Source organism: Arvicola amphibius, chromosome 2 (assembly GCF_903992535.2).
Source record: "Arvicola amphibius chromosome 2, mArvAmp1.2, whole genome shotgun sequence".
In the NCBI taxonomy this organism is placed as follows: Eukaryota; Metazoa; Chordata; class Mammalia; order Rodentia; family Cricetidae; genus Arvicola; species Arvicola amphibius.
The window spans coordinates 86,642,257-86,661,296 of NC_052048.2; the positions used below are offsets into that span (position 1 = coordinate 86,642,257).

The following is a 19,040-nucleotide window of genomic DNA, read 5'->3' on the forward strand; positions in this document are numbered from 1 at the left end:
AGCCCCCAACCCAGCCTTCACGGCTACAGTTGAGCCCTTCGCTGCTTTCCGTAGCTAAACACGTGACCAGACAACCTGGGGTTTGGTCCTCCCACACCAGCACTGCACATGTTGTGCAGTGCATTTGATTCAGGGGCCCAGGGGCTTTCAGATTTTTCTTTCTCCTTTCTTTTTCTTTTATTCTTTTTTTCTCATTCTTTTTTTTTTTTTTTTTTTTTTGGACCACTCAGACTGGCGTTTAAGCCTTTCTGCCTCCCGAGTCACCCAGAACAGAGCCAGTCAGGCTTTAACAACTCACCTATAGAGAGAGGATGCTCTTCTGTAGGCTCTGTGGTGTGTTTTTTAATGGGTTTTCACATTTTCAGCTATGGTATAAATCCTCAAACTACACTTTGTCAGTGTCCAGATGGCTCTATGTTCCTCAAACTGTCCCTGCCACCACTACCACTGCTGACAAAATTGGTCTGATCCACAAGGCAGCTGTTTTCAATTCCAGCCTTTTTTCCCCACCACAGCTTGTGGCATGGCAGCTGGGCAACAGGGAGGATCATAGCTCTCGATCTCTCTTCCATACAACATGTGACTGCTGCCATTTTGACTGAGGTTGGGTGACCTTACCACCATCTTAACTGAGAGCCAGGTCAGGTGACCAAGTTCCACCATCTTTACTGAGGTATTCCCTGCCTGGTTCCCTGGTGTTGACTCTGTTAAATGTGTGTTTTGCACAGTAGCATGCCTTTGATAGGGCCCACCAAGTGCATCCTCTTCATCCAATTCCTATTCACAGTGTGTGTGTGTGTGTGTGTGTGTGTGTGTGTGTGTCTGTGTGTGTGTACATACATGTGACTTAGATGCACCTATGTTTATTGTTAAATGTTATAATTGTATGTTGATTGTATCTCATTCCAGACTACAAAGCAATGTTTTAAACTGGCATGTACTTTTAAGTTTCTTACAAAAATATAGTATATTTAATTCAACCCTGATTTAAGCTGTTCTCTACTATTGTCACTATTGACACATAGATCAATGGATAAGAATTGGAGGTACAGACATAAGAAGCCCAAACTAACACTGGAAAAAACACAGCCTTTTTAAATTGTTCTGGTCAAGCTACATAGGTGTAGCTGGGAAAATTAAAGTATACTGTTACCTAACAGCTTGCACAAAACTCAACTCCAAATGCATCAAGATCTTCAACAAAAGACCTGATACCCCAAATCAGATAGAGGAGAAATGAGACACACTTAAACTCGTTGGTACAGGGGAAGGACTTTCTGAATAGGAATAGAGAGTACTGGCACAAGACCAACAACTGGCAGCCACAGCATCTGGCCAGCAAAGAACACCATCATTCAAGTAAACGCGCAAAACACAGAATGGGAAAAATTCTTCCTAGCTATATATCTACTACAGATGGAGGACTGGGTCAGGGAAACACAAAGAACTAAAACAAACAAAAATCAAGAAAATAATGGAATTCAAAAATAAGGCATGAAACTAAACATAAGGCTCTCAAATTTTGAAATATAAATGACTGAAAAATAGTTTCTAATAAATATTTAATATCCTTATCCCTCATGGAAATGAAAATATAAACTACTTCGAGATTTCATCATACCCTAGCTAGAATTACTAAGTTAAAACAATAAAACAAAACAAAACAAAACAAAACAAAACAAAACCTAATTCTGGTGTAGAAGTGAGGAAAAAGGAACACTAATTCATGGTTCTGGTAGGAGTGCAAACTGGTATAGTCCCTTTGGAAATCAGTGTGGTATTTCAGAGGGAGAGAGAGAAAAAAATGAGAGTATCAATCTACCACTTAATCCAGCTATACTACTCTTTGGGATATATCCCCAAAGACTGTACATCTTATTAGAAAGATACTTGCTCATTCACATTAACTGATGCTTTATTCACAATGGCAAGATATGGAAGGAGCCTAGATATCCACCAACTGACGAGCCAATAATGAACATGTGTTATAATTTATACAATGTAATATTAGTCAGCTTTTAAGATAAAAAATAAAATTTGCAGGTAAATGGATGGAGCCAGAAGCAGTCCTCCTGAGGTGTCCTGAACGTAGAAAAACAAACATGACATGTGAATGTTAGCTTTAAACCTTTACCTATGTGTACTTCATTTGGAATACACCTAGAGGTTAGGACATTAATAAGAGGCCATGGGGAGAGATAGTAAATGGAGTTACCCTATAATAGGAGACAATGCTCAACCAGATACCGCAAATAAAAAAAACAGAACCATGAATGGGCTACCTCTTCTTGAATTGTTAGATAGAAGAATCCCGTTGATCCCCTCAAACATAACAGGATATTGCTAAGTCTCTGGGCTACCCTGCAGAATTTGTTGGCAAAAGAATCTACTGCTAAATTATCATTTGAGTCATAGAACATGGACAAATCAAGCTGTACTAACCTGAAGCTTTCATCCCTACTGGCTAGCATTCATAGTGTTGAAAAGTGCTGAAAGAAAAATAATCATTCTTACCCAGCTATAGACCCCGAGAGCTATGACTGTTCTGGTAAGAAGTGCCTACTGGTGCAACAAGGCCATGAATGTTACGGGAGTAACCAACTTCTGATTGGCCAGAAGGCTCACTCCATGAGATGCAACTCATATATGGCAATGCTGATGGGGCCAAGAATCTGTGGCTGGTTAGGTTATTGGGCCTAGAGTAGAACCCACTACCCAGCTTACCCTAATGACTCAGGGCTAAGCTCGTTGATTAGTGCATCCCTCAGCCCTCATCAGAAAACCCTCTTCTTGCAGTAGGTGGCAATTTACATAGAGACCCACAACTAGTGAATGTGCAGAAAAAAAGATTTCTGACTCTTCAGCCCTAAATGCCATGTCTATACTATACCCCTCCTCTCAAGGCTCGGATCATCCTGGAAGACAGAGTGTAAGAGGCAGGGGTGTTAGGTGATAACAATTAAACCATGTTTTCCAGACATAATATGACAGATGTACTCATAAACTAATTGGGATCCAGACAGCATGTACAAGGCCTGTGCCCAAACTCAAGCTAGGTATGATCAGTACAGAGTAGGGAGCTGGGCAACATCCCCACCCATAGCCAAGGCACCACTGACTTTTGGTAGCTGCTTTGATAGAAGGAGCCTACCTTCCTTAAGTGGACGATTGCTGCACAGGGCAGGTGCACTCAAGAGTATCTGAGCAACACAAACTGCACTCCATGGCTTTACAACAAAGGAAATGGAAAGCTCAGTGGGTAAGAAAAAGGCGTAGAGTTGGGAAAAACTATGATCAAAATGTATTGTGTGAAATTCTCAAGGAATTAATAACCATATTTCTAAAGCAAAAACAAACACAATGACTTGAGGATGAAATATGTGAAGCACAGGTTGGCTGAGCTGTGTCCTGAGAGGTCTCTGAAGAGTCCCTGTGAGAACTGAAGATTTCCTTACCTCCTGAGGTGCTCCGAGAGGGTGACCTCTACTGGAGAACTTTCATGTGTTGTACGTGGTCCCCGGATACAGATTTTTGCCATTTTTTTTGGAGATAAAATGATTAAAATAAAAGTTAATCTCCAAAAGGTTTCAAAAGACAATTTTGTCCTCAAATACTGTCTTCAGTTACTTCACCCATGAGCAATTAATAAGAAAGCATGTTTTTAGCCAGTTCCATCTGGGAGCTTGTAGAGTTATTGTTTACGAGGATAACAATCTCAGTCTACTTTTATCAGCTTTGGAAATGAGAAAATCTGAACACTGAAGTCCAAAAGTATTAGAGTTTGTGACATAAATGTTTATTTAAAAAAACGTTACTTGCATGAATGGAATGATCTGAAATTAGAAAATTAAAAACAAAAAATATGGAAGAAATAAATTTTGCAATAAAAGTTGAAACAACTTGACTATATCCTAAACTTAATGTACAAGGAAATAATTTTCTTTAAACTTAGCACTATGTAAGTCACTAAATGTTTATTGAACGGATCTTAGCATTAAAAAGCTACTGTTCTCCTTACTACTTGTAATTCATTTTTTATTATGTGTGTGTGTGTATAGGCATGCACATGCCATGTTGCACAAGTAGAGGTCAAAGGACAACTTTTTGGGGTTCATTCTTTCCTTCCATTAGGTGGGTCATGGAACTGAATCAGACGTGGTGGCAAGGACCTTTACTCAGTCAGCCACCTATTTAACTCCCTCAAAACAATACATCATACTTAAGGTAATTTTATTCAAAATAGTTTCCTGCTGGGCTCCACACAGGGGGAGAGGTGCTAATAGTCATTAGCATGAGGTGACTACTCTGCCTCACTCCAGGTCTCCTCTCCCCTTCTCTGTTATTCAAATGCCCTTTTCCATCTCCACTGTCACCTCCCTCAATGCTATGAACTGCTTCCTGCTTCTGCCATTCCCATCTTAATTGTTCTAAATCCCACTCACGTCACCCCAGCTCTGGATTCTTGAACACATCCTATGAAGCCACTCACAAAAGCTGACCACCAACGCTGGGCCCAGAAGTCCCCCTTCCCTCTCAGTTCTCTGCCATTGTTCTCTTTCCTCTGGTGCGGCGTGCAAACTCTCCCAGGCTCTTCCCTAAGTATTCTCCCATGCCAGAGCATTTGCCAGCTCCTTTCCCTCTCTGGAAAAAGCTTATTCCCATCCCCATTTTTCCCCATCACTTTCCTATGCACTTGTAGAGCGCTTAGTTCCACCTTCCTTTTGACTGGAAGGCCCTAAAGCTTCCATAGAAAGCCCACTGTTCATCCCCACAAGTACAACGCAAAACTGTTTTAAGTTAAAACACCAAATTTATTGGGTAATAATGAACTATATGCACACACATAGAAAATAAACATTTCATATAATTGTGTATCTTTTTTAAATGTTTATTTATAAGGACTGAAAAACTACCAATTTAGCAATTGGAGTAACTTTTAGAAACAAAAAGAAAAAGCAAAAATCTACATTCCTTCCATCAAGACTTGATGCTGCATCACAATCTATATGTACTTCATTTTATATAAATAGGTCTTTTCTCTAGCTACTACATATCATAAATTAGGGTTACATGAGTTCTTTGATCATTAGAATTTTCTTATCCAATGATGAGTAGTTAAACATTTCATTTCTGAGACACATGTATTTGACTTAAACATAATCTTCTTGCTGAAATCCCACTGTAAATGGACATTTCATATGTGATAAACAAAGACTCTATCATAAAGAATATCTTTATATTTTAACAGTTAGAGACAGGTTAAAAAAAACTTACAAAATTTAAAATAAAAAAGACAGCATGCATCCACCAGCACAAGGATGAGGGGAACTGATTCAAGTAGCAAAGACAGTAATAAGAGCAAGGAAAGCACGGGTTGGAGAACACAGGAAAAAAAAGGTAAGAACGAGAAAGCAACAGATATAAAGTAATAAAGGGACAGACGTTTATTAATTACACCATTCTAGGGCAATATGTAGACAAGAAAACGAAACTTGCTTCAAAAGCAAGGTACAGGGGTTTACTAATTCACTGTCTATCCACATGTCATGGTTAACAATACACACACAGCCCACCTGCAACCAGAGGTGAATGTGTCTTTTGGGAGGCCTAGGCAGTGGACAGTCACAGAAGGCTGTTACTCCTTCATGACCTGTTTTCTTTAAGCAGGGGGTGTTCATAAAGGCTCCCATAAACTCTCAAAAGCTATGACAAGCAATGAACCCAGACTCAGCTTTTTAGAATTTGGGAGTTCTGAAGAAGCCCATTCCATCTGTGGGTTGGAGCGGGCTGCAACAAGCCATGCATTTCCGAAGCTGCAGAGAACGGCAATGCTCTGCATGGCAGGCAAGAAGGGATATGCCAATCAGTTATCTCTGCAGAGGAGAGAGAAGCTTAGAAAAGAGCAGGGGAGCACAGGGAAGAAACAGCAGCACTGAGACACATCTGGGAGACAAAAGCTTAAAAATCTACTGCCATTTAATCCAGCAGATCACAGCACATTCACAGATAAGGAACAACAGGAACCTGAGTTCAAAACAAAACAAGACAAAATCCATTCCACCTTCCATACTAAAGCCAATTTTTTTGACCGATCCCCAACCACTGATTTTTCAAAACGACTGTTTACTACTGAACCCAAGAAACACATTGACTGGGATTTAGGATTCAAAAGTCTCAATCCACTTAGACAATAAAAAAATAGAAATCACTCCCCATGATATTTTGTATCAGCTGCAATGTGCCCACTGAGGAAGGGAAGGATGTCTTGGATAAGCTGGGGAGCCTCAGGCCAAACTAAAACCCTCATAATTGTCGAGGGCCTGGGTCAGTCGAGCCTTCATAATCTCTTTGCTGCTATATTTAGGGAGGTCAAGAAGGTTGTAGCAGGTGTGGGCCACAGGTAGGTACTCCTCCCCAGTGGCTGTGGACTGGATGACAATCTGCAGGCTGGCCATGCCATAGATGGGAATCCGGTCGCTGCCTGTCAGGAACACTGAAGAGAAGAAAATGGCATCAATGACTATGCAAACCGTCGTCCAGGCCACAGAGGAAGGCATGACACCCTGTGGCTTCCATGGGAACTACAACATTATGTAACGACATGTCAGCACCAGAGTAGTGGATGCTCAGATATGCTCTAGGGCCTTTATATGACACACGTCCTCACAGATGAGCCTTCACAAAAGCAAAGCAGAGAAAAACTGTCTTAGGAAAAGAGCCTTCTTGTATAAGAAATCAGCAAAGAACTCACATCTCTGTGCCATCAAGATCTCTACCTCAGATGTCTGAGAACAGAGCCATCTGGCTGCTGTTTCCCTTTAGGGATCTACTCCATTTCCCCTATACGTAAACCAGGAGTACTGACCCACACACTCCTTAGGCAGCATCACAGTTCACTCTTGTGATGCATGCACTGTTACTTGGCAGAAATAATTAAATTCTCATTCACAAAGTAGACAGACGCAGCTGTCTGCTCCTGCAGAGTGCTTTTGGTTGTTGTTCCTGTGGTTTTTTTTCTTTCACTGTGGACTTGCCAGAAATTACCACAGTGAATTTATTCCATTTCTTTCCTTTATTTTTTTTCTTTTTGTGAGGGTGTTGTAGTTTGAACCCAGGTGGTAGGCAAGGACTCTGCCACTGTACTATCTGGCAGCCCTCATCAGCCATTTCAAATAACCTGCCATTGCCAAAGGTAAATAAATAAACATCTATCCAATCTTGCCAAACCTGCAGAATTAATAACACAACAGCAATGAAGAGACAACAAATCCCTTAAATCGAATGTTCTCTAACTAGAAAGGCCTTTTTCTAAGGAAGCCCTTGGGACCCGAAAGAAGGCTTCCCCTGAAAGGAGCGACCTTCCACCTTCACTTGGCAGCCCAGCCTTCATCAAACGCATGACACCGCTTCTCAACAGCTTGTGGGCATGAGCAGTTCCTGTGTGAGATACCAGTTTTTTTCTCATCTTTGCTCCTGTGTGCAGCAAAATCCGGAGCTGAGTCCTGCATTAATATTAATATCTGCTTGCTTTTAAAAAGCCAGGAAGTTGTTTGTTAAACCCCTTTTCTGTTTCATGCAGCTAAAAATTGTTATTGTATTCACTGGCTGATTTATGGGCCTGATTACACAGATGCGGACAGGGAGAGCCAAGTATTTCTAAAGGGCTGGATTTGATCATGGAAGTTAACTCCACTTCCCTCTCTAAAGCTACTGTCCTACTCAAATGTCATGCAGTACCAAGGACTACTTATGGAATGATTCTATTTCCAAGAAATGTCTAGAACATACAAACTCAAGACAGGGTGGGTGAGAGGAAGGCATGAAGAAAGACGCTGACAGGTCTGGCGTTTCTTTCAGAGATGGCGAACGTACCCCAGAACTGCTCTGTGACAGGCTTACAGCTCTGCGAACCCCCTTGCCTGGCCACAGCCAGTGGGGAAACTGAATGCTGAGTTATTCAAATCACAACAACCCTTTTATAAATCAGACCTTCTCAGCTTTATCTGGAATCTTTCCAGATTAATCTTTCTAGATTTGGCGAGACAGACTATCACTATGTGGCTCAGACTGATCTTAAAGTCTTGGGATCCCCTGTCTCAGCCTCCCAAGTAGTAAGGGCTATCAGCATGAATCAATGCTTCCACATAAAGTGACTATTATTTTTAGAGACAGTGAAGATGGGTGAAATGACTCTTTTATTTTCTTGATTCACGTATGTGTACTAATAGCCTAAAATACGTTTTAATTAATATACTGCATATATATTTTTTTCTTAAGTACCTAGTTATTTAGAAGTTAATCTTTACCTGTTAATCGGCCATCCTACATGATGTCACACTACAACATGGACAACCCACGGATGTGAGGAATACTTACAGAGAAACTTCTTCTTCTTCTCTAACGGGAACTCATGGAAGGTTTCCCAAAAGAGTTTCACGGTGGGATGCGTGCCTGAATAATCACCCTTGTAGATGGCCGTCTGTCCAAAAAGAGAAAAAACAAAACAAAACAAAAAAAACATGTATCTTAACAGAATCAGGATCTTACAGTGCACACTGGATACCACTTGCATTTGAGAAGAAAACCACCAGGAGGCAGGAGACCCCAGCAGATGCTCAGGGGCGGCACATCTGAAGGGATGGGGTCCCCAGCACTCCTATTCGGCTGCTGCTCTCCAGAGCTTACCTCTTCCAGTTCTTCCCAGTTGTAGTTGCTGTTTCCCACCACCATGGCCCTCAGTTCCGCAGGCTGGAAGAGCTCCAGGACTTTGCCCCCACACACCTTTAGGAAGCCACTGGAAAAGGCTGTGTACCACTCATGAACTGAGATTTGAAAGACGTAATTCACGTAAGCATCCACGAATTCTTGCCTGCAGGAAGACCAGAGAAACGGGATACACCGTAGATTTGAGAGAGTCTCATGGACTCTATAAAGTCACCTTTCGATAAAAGGCGGAGAGAAACAGGAGCAGAGAAAAGCTGAGAAGCAGCAGCCAAGCCCTGGAGGGTGAAGGGCCCGGTTGATGCTGCATTTGGGGTAAGCCAGAGGACCCTGGTGGTAAGAAACCAGCAGACCTGGCTTCTTAGGAGCCCTAAACCCAGTGTAGGGTTAGGTTAACAGTGACTTCTCTTATGTGGCAGGAGGGGACACTCACTCCATCTCTCTCAACACCTCAGTGCCACAGCTAGACATCATCTTGACGGGGACCAGGGAACAATTCCGAGTGGCAGCTACCTCTGTGGAGAAATGGTGGCTCATTGCCTTCGCAAGTCGAAATGAACAACTTGCCTGGGTCAGAGAACTGCAAGTGCCTGAGCTCTTGCTTTCTATTCATAGCACTGTTCTAGGGACAAAGAAGGCAATTTGCACACATGCTGGTGGGGTTTACATCACACGATGATGCTTGGCCTGCACTTAGCATCCTGAGATTCTGTTTATTTTGAGAACTGCAGTGAGGGTCCTTTTGCTTGGGGATCACTGTGGAGACAGTGCTCTGTGGCCACAACCCGAGTCAGAACCTAGCTTAGCAGAACACTCACTCTCCTCCCTGTGTACTGCTAGACAGGGAAGAGCTGAGATGGACAGGCAGAGCCAGGCTCCCGCCAGAGCAGATCTCAGAGCTCTGTGTGCTTCCACCATTCCCGAGATCTGGGGGCCACTTCTGGGCTTGGATGTCTTCCACTCCTGGAGGCCCAACGTTGAAGGCCTCTGGGTCAAGTGAGAACCTGCCTGGACTACTGTGGGGTCCTGGTAGAGCTCTCTAAAGTGACTGACTCTTGGCTAACTTGGCCCTCAGCGGCATACAATATTCAACTGCACAGGGAGAACTGGCAAGAAGCATCACTATTTTATTTTTTTTAACTATATTTTCGTATCATGTTAAACTGCATTCTTTACATGTTCTTGTTTTTCATTTCTTATTAAACGACTTACTACAATGACTTGTTAGCTAGTCCTTTATAGTTTCATTGCATTGGAGAGTTTATCTTTTGTTATTTCCTCTTGCTTGGTTTTTATTTCCTTTCCTTCTCTTTTGCTTACCCTTGCTTCTTCCTCTTCTCCTTTCCTCCCTTCTTTATCTTTTTCTTCACTGTCACTACTTTGACCTTCACGACTTTTTAAACTTTGCAGTTTACTAGACATTATTTTTCCTACGGTTCCTATTAGTATAGCTGTTGACTTTAGTTGGTTTGATTGCATTTGTCTATCTAATTGGTATTGCTAATTCTTACAGCATTTGGTTTTACTCTCTCTGGGTGGTACTGGTGGCAGAGCCCTCAAAGGAAGGCTGGCCAACAGAAGACCCTATCATAAAACCAGAAAAGGTACCATCCCAACACGCTCATAACCTGTACCCGGAAACATGCAGAGGTCAAAGAGGCAAAGCAGCACAACTTGTCCAAAAGTTAGTGACTGTATGCGAAACTGAAGACTCTGAGATGGCCAAAAGTGCCCAATAAGTCAAAAGTCTAGGTCTGTTTTGTTTTGGTTTTAAAATGATCAGTGCCTTCGAAGACCATTCAAATAAACAGATGAGTGAAGAAAAGATGTCAACTGAAGACCTAGGTTAGAAATCCAACAACTTGACAGGGAATATTCAGTACAGAAATACAGAATCTGTGTGTGTGGGCGGGGGGACAAAGGAAAAGAGAAGAGAGAGGAAAGGGAGAGGAGGGCGTTGAGAATATGAGGATGGGAATGAATGTAAGAATAAACGGGAATAAATAGATAAATCTAAGTTCATCACTAAATTAAACAAAAACCTCAATGGATAGCATCACCAATATACTATAGCAGGCAGAACAAAGCTATCAGGATAGACAACACACTATTTCAGACAGCAATCATCGCTACACTATGTAAAGACCTCTGGGGCACAACTAAGAGATTAAAAACTACAAATCTGTGATGCAGTAGAAGGAGCTGAAATATAGAATGAATTATTGAATCATTTCCCCCCATACAATTCTCCAAATCTAGGGAAATAGATATCCAAGTACAGAGGTATTTCCAAACCACAAAGCAGACAAGAGGCTCTTTATCCAATATTATGGCATAACTGTCATAGTGAAGGACAGAAAAAGAATACTGAAAGCTGAAGAAGAAATCTCAACAACTTGTCAAGATAAACTTGTCAAAACAACACCTTCAGATAAGGACTCTGAGACCAGGAAAAAAATGAACCAACTATTCAGTCCCTGAAACGAAGTAACTGCCTACTAGTACTGTCTCAAGCAAGGTGATCCTCTGTACTAGAAGGAGAATTAAGGGCTTTTTCTGGACAACCACTAAGGCTAGCACTGCAGAAGACACTTAAAGGAACACTTTACACAACCCGGAGGAATGGTACCTACAGGTTTAAGAGTTCATCAAAGAATTCAACATTATTACATCAGTAAACCAGCAAACCTCTAAGATGAAGAAGGGAGATGTTATTACACACTTTACAACATTAATCAAGAGTGTAAATGGTCTTAACTTGTCAATTAAAAGACACAACAGATAAAAAAAAAAGATTAACCTATTTTCTTATCGGCATAAACAGACTGGATGTTAAAGGATGGAAAATAACACTGCAGGTGAAAAATCTGAAAGCAAGCAGAAGCAGATATACTTACATCAAGCCCATCATACCTGTGAAAATTAGTCAGAAGAGATGAATAAGTTAACTTTATATCAATAAAGAGAACATTCCTTCACCAAGAGATAACAATTAAAAGTACAAGGTTAAACAAAAAACAAACAGTACTGAATGCAAAGTGACCTAGAGGTTCAGATATAATGAGAGTGGATGAATGTGGTACTCATTCTCACCAATACATAGGTCATGCAAACCAGAAACATGAGCCAAAAACCACCAAAGGTAAACCATACCACAGAACAAGTGAACTGAACATGAGCACCCAAAGAACACTCCATCCAACAGCTGGGAAATAAACATTCTTCTTAGCAGCCCACAGAACTTTTTCTAAAACAGAATAGGCCACAAAGCAAATCAACAAATACAAAAGAAATCAGAATTTTTTCTTTATCTCATCAGATGATAGAAGAAATTCATAAACAGTAAGAAAAACTATAGAAATTAAGCTAGTGCATGGAGACTGAACAATACACTTTGAATGACCAATGTGTTATATAAATCAGAGAAAAAAATTAATAAATTAATAGATTCCAAGGAAAACCAAAATACAACTTACCACAACCTTAGGGACACAGCAAAATTAGTTCTAATAAGGAACTTTAGAGCCATGAGTGCCTACATTGAACTTCAGAGATTTCGCTGGGCAGTGGTGGCACACGCCTTTAATCCCAGCACTCAGGGAGGCAGAGGCAGGTGGATCTCTGAGTTGGTCTACATAGTGAGTTCCAGGACAGCCAGAGCTATTACACAGAGAACCCCTGCCTTGAAAAAATAAACCAAACCTAACAAAAACAAACAAACAAACAAACATAAAACAAAACAAATAACTTCAGAGATCTCAAATAAATAACCTAACATTTTGGAACAAAAAAATATAAAATTAGCAGATGGAAAAAGAAAAGTAAAAATTAAAACAGAAATCAATGAAATGACAAGTGAAAACAGCAGAAGATTCCGATGTGTTGGTATGTGTAACAGAACTATAGCCAACTTTATGTGGAATGGGGTAAAAGTGAAAGTATTTATGCTATATAATCAGGCATGAAACAAGGGTGTCTACACTCCCCACCTTTATTCAATATCGTATGAATCATAGCCAAAGGCGAGAAGAGAAATAAAGAACTATAAATAGGAAAGGACAAAGTATCTCTATTTTCAGACAATGTGATGCTATCCTTAAAATGTCATAGACTCTGCTACAAAGCTCAGATCTGATAAATACTTTAATCAAAGTAGCAATATACAAAATTAATGTACAAAAGTCAGAGGCTTTTCTATATACCAATAACAGACATATTGAAAAATAAATCCAACGGAAATGAAATTGTCAAAGAAAGGCTTGCATTGCCATATTGACTTTTTTTTGGGTATTACCTAAAAAAGCCCAGTTATAGACTCAATCTTTGCTTGTAATTACTTTCCTTTCTTTTGGCTGTGGTAAAATTCCCTGACAAAAGCAACTTATGGGTGAAAGGGCTTGTTTGGTTCACAATTCCACATGCATTATGGCATGGAAACCAAGGCAGCAGGAACGTGAGAGAACTGGGCACATTATATCTACAGTCAAGAGCAGAAAGCAATGAACTAATGCAGGCTAGAGCTCACTCTGCCCTCTCCTTTATACAGCTCAGGATCCAACACCCAAGGGTTGGTCCTCCTTCAATTACTGTGGGTCTTTCCACATCAATTAGGGTAGTTAATACAATCCCACAGGACACTATCAGAGACTAACCTTAGTCTAGAGAATCAATCACAGGTGTGCCCAGAGGCTTGGCCTACCTTCCATCTAGGCACCCAATTGACACTAACCACCAGTGTTCACCAGTAGAGAGATAATAAAGTGATACACACACAGACACAGACACAGACACACACACACACACACACACACACACACACACCATTACTCAGTCATAAATGCTAAATTATATCATTTGCTGGAAGACAGATGGAGTCTGAAATCATGTTCAATAAAAATGTCAAACTCAGGAAGGCATACACTGCATGTTTTTTCCCATCTGAGTAATGTAACCTAGATTTTAAAAAGACAAAAAGATGACATGAGAGCAGAAAAAGCACTACTTAGTAGGTGGAGAAAGTGATGGGGTACTGAATATCATCAGAATTCATCATACACAAGCCTAAAAATGTGATCAAGAAGTCCACTAATTAAAACATACAACAATAAAAACATGATTACTGAGGATGGTAAATATAAATACAGCTGTTATATTATTCCTTGTATTTTTGTGTTTTTATTTTTAAAATGCAACGATCTTAGCACTGTATCATCATGAAGATAGGAGCTGTCTACTTATTAACTACTGTTGTATGGTACTTCACAAAACTACATTTGACCTTGTGAGCTTCCTTCAAGATGAGAAGTTTTATACAAACGCCATCTATATCAACATGTAACCAATGAAAAGTGCAATAGGATGGATAACTAGGACAGACAGGTTCAAATCTAGGCTGTGCTGTTCTATATCCATTAAACCACTCTTCTCACCTTAATAACTGCATGTGGTCTTTTCTTCCCTTTCAAAGAAAACAATTCTTACTCCACTGATATCACCTATATTTGTTTTGAAGTTTCTTTCGGCTCTTTGTTATCTTTCATTCTGATTTTAGGCTTGGTGCGTCCTTGCTTCTCTAAGTCTTTGAGATGCCCTATTAGTTTCTTTAGTCAGTCTCTTACTGACCGACCAACTCCAGTGTCCCACATAGAAGGGAAGGAAAAAGGGGAGGGGAGGTGCCCAAGCTAACTGGGAATGCTGCGGGCGGCAAAGCATATGCCCAGTGACACACCTCCTCTGCATAATTGTAATTTTGCTATTGTTATGAATCATAATATAAATTTTCTGGAGGTGGTCAAGAGGTCCCGACCCACAGGTTGAGAACTTCTGCTCTAGGGGATCAGAACTGATAGATTGAATGAATATCTATTAAAGGGGGATTTACTCAGCGGCTGTGATCCCACTAATCAAACAACGGCTATTTCCAAATGGAAAGAACAAGAGTTGTCCAGTCTGCAGTCCTAACCTGGTGCTGAAGCCCTAGAGAGCGACTGATCATCAGTCTACACTGGAATCCTGAAGGAGGTTCTAACACCATCAACACCTCTGAAGCAGGACAGATGAATGAGAGAGTGAGCGCAAGCTGGCCAAAAGAAAACACCACCTTCTTCTGTGGCCTTTTACGTGGGCTGGCACCAGATTAAGAGTGTGTCATGCCACCTCAAATGATCATATCAAGAAAAATCCCTCACAGAAGTACCCAGCTGCACAGACGATCATGGATACCAGAAGTTGTCATATTGGCATTCAGAATTAGTCAGCATAACAGCCAGGTTAAACTGAAGTCATTAGGGTGAGCCATACATAGAACAGAACCTTAGAGAAGGGACAGATCTGTATCTATAATACATGGGAAAGATGCTATGAGGAGATGGGAAGGTATCCATCATAAGCCAAAAGAGAGGCCTAGAACCTCTCTTTCCCTCACAGCCCTCAAAAGGAACAAACCCTGCCGAGATCTGTGTGGATTTTGCCTCTTTAACTATTAAACATCCAACTGCTATTGTTTAAACTGCCTGGCCTCTTAGACTTCACTGCAGCATTTTAGCAAACTAACATACACACTCGAATCCTTATATCCCAATTCTAAGAGCAGCATGATCAACACTTTTAAAATAATGATCCTCAAATTGTTTCAGGGTACTTACTAATGACCAATCCCTCTAAGAAGTTCCAGGATATACATTAATTCAATGAAAACTTTGAGTAAATTGTATAATACGGAATTATGTCAATAAAAACAAACACACAAAAACCATTTGAAGTTGACATAATTATTTTGAATTAAATACTGAGACTAAGAGGAACAATTAACACATGGGTAAGGCAGGAATTGAAACCAGGCCCTAGCATGGACTGGAGAACATAAGCATTTCACCTAGCCCCTTCCCTCCCCCATTGCCCCCTCCCCCCAGCCCACCCCCACCTTCTTTTCATTTCCTGTATGAAGCTGCATGAGAGGTCAGAGTTCAACACACACCATCTCATCTATGCTGTTGCTCACTATACTATAGCCCCAACTGTGTACCAGAGTGATAGAGCCCACCAAACGAGACATGTTTATACAAGTACTGTATGTATTGCAAACACTTTTTAGAAATCTTAATCTAAATCATATTAAGGGTCATTTTAAAAGTACATCAACCTGATTCTGAGGTTTATATAAAAGGCAAAGGAACTAAAAACAGGCCAAACAATTCTGAAAAAGGAACCATGTTAAAAGGCTCATTATCTGAACCCAAGGATCTGTTATCAAGCTATGATTATGAAGTCTAGTGTTGATGAAAAGTCAGACATGCAAATGAACACAACAGAAGAAAAAAGTCAGAAACAGCCACATGTATAAATGCAACTGATTTCCAACCAACCTACAAAGGCAATGTGGCAGAAAAGTAGTATTGTCCTTAAAGTTAACAAATGGTACTGAATCAACAGGACATTGTACGCAAAATAAGTAAATAAATAACCTTAGACCTACATAAAAGTTAATTCAGTATGTGCCAAAGCCTAAAATAGAAGCTTAAACTATCATATTCATAGAAGAGAGTGCAGGGACAAAGGTTTTATGACCTTAGAATTGGAAAAGACTTCTTGGGCTTTATGCCGAAAGCTTAGTCCACAAAAGAAAATTTAACAAAATGAACTCAGTCCCAAATTTTAATATCTATTGCTATTCATCTTAAATCTTCTGATTTCTATTATAAAACTAAAAAGTAGGAATCAGAAATGTTAATATATATATATATATATATATATATATATAGCAAAGAACTCACATCCAAAATACATAAAAAAAACCCTTAAAACTCAGTTTAAAAATTAGAAAATAAGTAACAGAAAGAAGATGAAAGAATGGTAAACGCGCACAACGGTAAATATTCAGAATCGCTCATCATTAAGGGTGCTAGGGGCACTGTGATCCCAGGACTCAAGAGGCTGAAGCCAGTGAGTTCAAGGTCTGGCCTACATATTTAAGCCTCTACCTCAAAGCAGAACATGTACAACACACTATAACTTTCATCCGTTACTAACAGGAAAGCAAATGAGCACAGCCATGTGGAAAGAGCGTGGCAGCTCTTTATAAAGTTAAATATACCAAATAATCCAGTGATTCCACTGGTAGGCATTTATATAAAATAAAGATGGGTTCATACAGAAATCTATAGACATGTATACAGTGGTATTATTCGTATCTTTTAAAGCTGGAAATAACAATATTGGAAATATTTCTCAACAATAGAATGGAACAAATTAGTAATATATATGACAGTACAGATGAATATCAAATGCTTTTGCGTGTGAAAATGACAGATTCCGAAAGGCTACATGTGATTTCATTCATGACAACTTAAGAAATACAGAATTATTAAGACAGTAAACAGATCAATGTATCATGTGCATTGTAGAAGGGCCCTAAGGGTATTTTAGGGTACTGAATTTATTATATCATGGTACTTACATGAAAGCATTTGCTTGTGGAAGCACTCCCCAAATGCTAAATTTTATCAATAGCCTAGTCTAAGTTTTAGGATCTTTTGAGTGAAAAAGAAAAAGTCTCAAAGGATGGCTCAGCAGCTAACTCAGTGGCTCCTAAGCCTGACCATCTCAGTAGCTCCCCAGAAAATACATGGTGCAAGAATAGGACTAACATACATTCCCACCACAGAAAACATAACTACTCCATCAACACATAATACATAAACGCAATTTAAAAAAAGAAAAAGAGAGAGGGAAGTAAAACAAACTAAAAGACTCACGAGTACATTAAGATACATTTTGTAAGCATTTACTTTCTTTGATTTGAGGCACAAAAATGTTTGCTTTTAAAAGACATTATGCATAATTTTCTTTTTCATATTAATGCACTAATTTTATAAAAATTTTTTCAGTGCTTACTATGTACCAGCACTAAATGATTTACACATAATTAATTTAATAAACGCCAAGAACCAAAAGATAGAAATTCCTTTCAGAATTCATAAGCATAACTCCGGCAAGACCCAACATAGAGAAAGAAAAACCTAAATCGGTAACAAACCCATCCTCTAGAAACCACTTAAGATTTGTGCCCTGCCCTTTATTTAAGCTCTAAGGAGACAAGAAGGACCCAGGGTTCAAGGTCACTGTAATCAGGGTGTTAGAAGCTAGCCTGGGCTGTCTAAATAAATAAAACAATCCTCCAATTCTGGCTTGTATGGGTGAGAAATTAAAGTGCCCAATCATTTCATTATCAGAAAAAAAGCATTTGATATTTTTGATCTTTTCCAAAGCTCTCACATGCAAATTACAAGCAGATCCAAACTGTGAAGTGTTTGGTGCTAAACGGTTGCGTGTGCATCTGTAGGTCCGGAAGAAAGAGAAGGACCAACACATGCTTTTTAAGATGAATGAAAAGAATCTCTATTCCCCGGCCCTTACGGGCATGTCTAACCTGCCACCCAGGGGCTGCAAGCTTCCCAAGATAATGACGAATTGGGCCCTACACATGTGGATGAAATGGCGTCTTTTCATAAAGTCACAAGGTTGGACACTCCCAAGGGTTTTGCTTTTCTTCTATTCACTCTCTGTTCATTCCTTTTCATAGGCACCTGTGTGAACCCTTCGGTAACATTACCAGGATGCTTACGGCGCTGAGATTTCCTACACAAACACTTCTAGAACTAATTCCAAAGTCCCTACCGTGACAATTTGCAACCAGGATATATGTAACTAGGTTCAACAGGACTGGCTGGCTGGCTGGGGGCTCTAGGAGTCCAAGATGGCCTACGCAGATACACGCAGATGTGCAGGTCTCTGCAAAGGAGTGGGAGGAAAATGGTTCTCCCGCATTTCCGTTCTCTGAAAGCAAATTTAAGACGCAATCAAGATTCAGAAAAGGTACCCATAACCAAGGCTGACCAACATCAGCTATGGCGCACTTCCGATAGGGGTTCACAGGTGCTTTGCGGATTCAAAGGGCTGAGATGGGAGAGGGGGGCACACAGTAAACAGACGGGGGCTGTACAAACAGGTATGGAAAAATACAGTCTCAGCCTCGAGCTGGTTCCAGCCAGCCCTGCAGGGGTGGGAGCGGAAGTTGGGGGCTGGGTATCTAAGTGGTTTTGAAGACCTCGGAGATAGCAGCATAGCAACAATCTGGTGCAGTAAGTGCGCACAACCATCAGCTGATAGCGAGCAGCCACTCACTTGCCGCGAACCACGAAGCGGCAGTGCGGACGTCACCACAGCCGTCAGCGTTTGCCGCATCCTTAGACTCACTCTGGACCAGCCGCAGTCACAGCTGCAGGACCTCTCTGGACCAGCTCGGTCGCAGACTGCGCAAT

General features: G+C 40.5%; 1 protein-coding gene across 2 annotated transcripts in view; it reads right to left on the bottom strand.

Moving 5' to 3' along the window:
- Window positions 1-4,790: 4,790 nt before the first annotated feature.
- Window positions 4,791-19,040, bottom strand: part of Herc3 (HECT and RLD domain containing E3 ubiquitin protein ligase 3) — a 102,249-nt gene continuing 87,999 nt past the window's right edge. For both annotated transcript variants that reach the window (XM_038318758.2, XM_038318759.2), the window contains 3 exons: window positions 8,686-8,869; window positions 8,377-8,479; window positions 4,791-6,493 (listed from right to left, as the gene is read on the bottom strand). In XM_038318758.2, coding sequence (XP_038174686.1) covers window positions 6,285-6,493; window positions 8,377-8,479; window positions 8,686-8,869 — 496 coding nt within the window. In that variant the 3' untranslated portion in view covers window positions 4,791-6,284. The remainder of the gene's footprint in view (window positions 6,494-8,376; window positions 8,480-8,685; window positions 8,870-19,040) is intronic.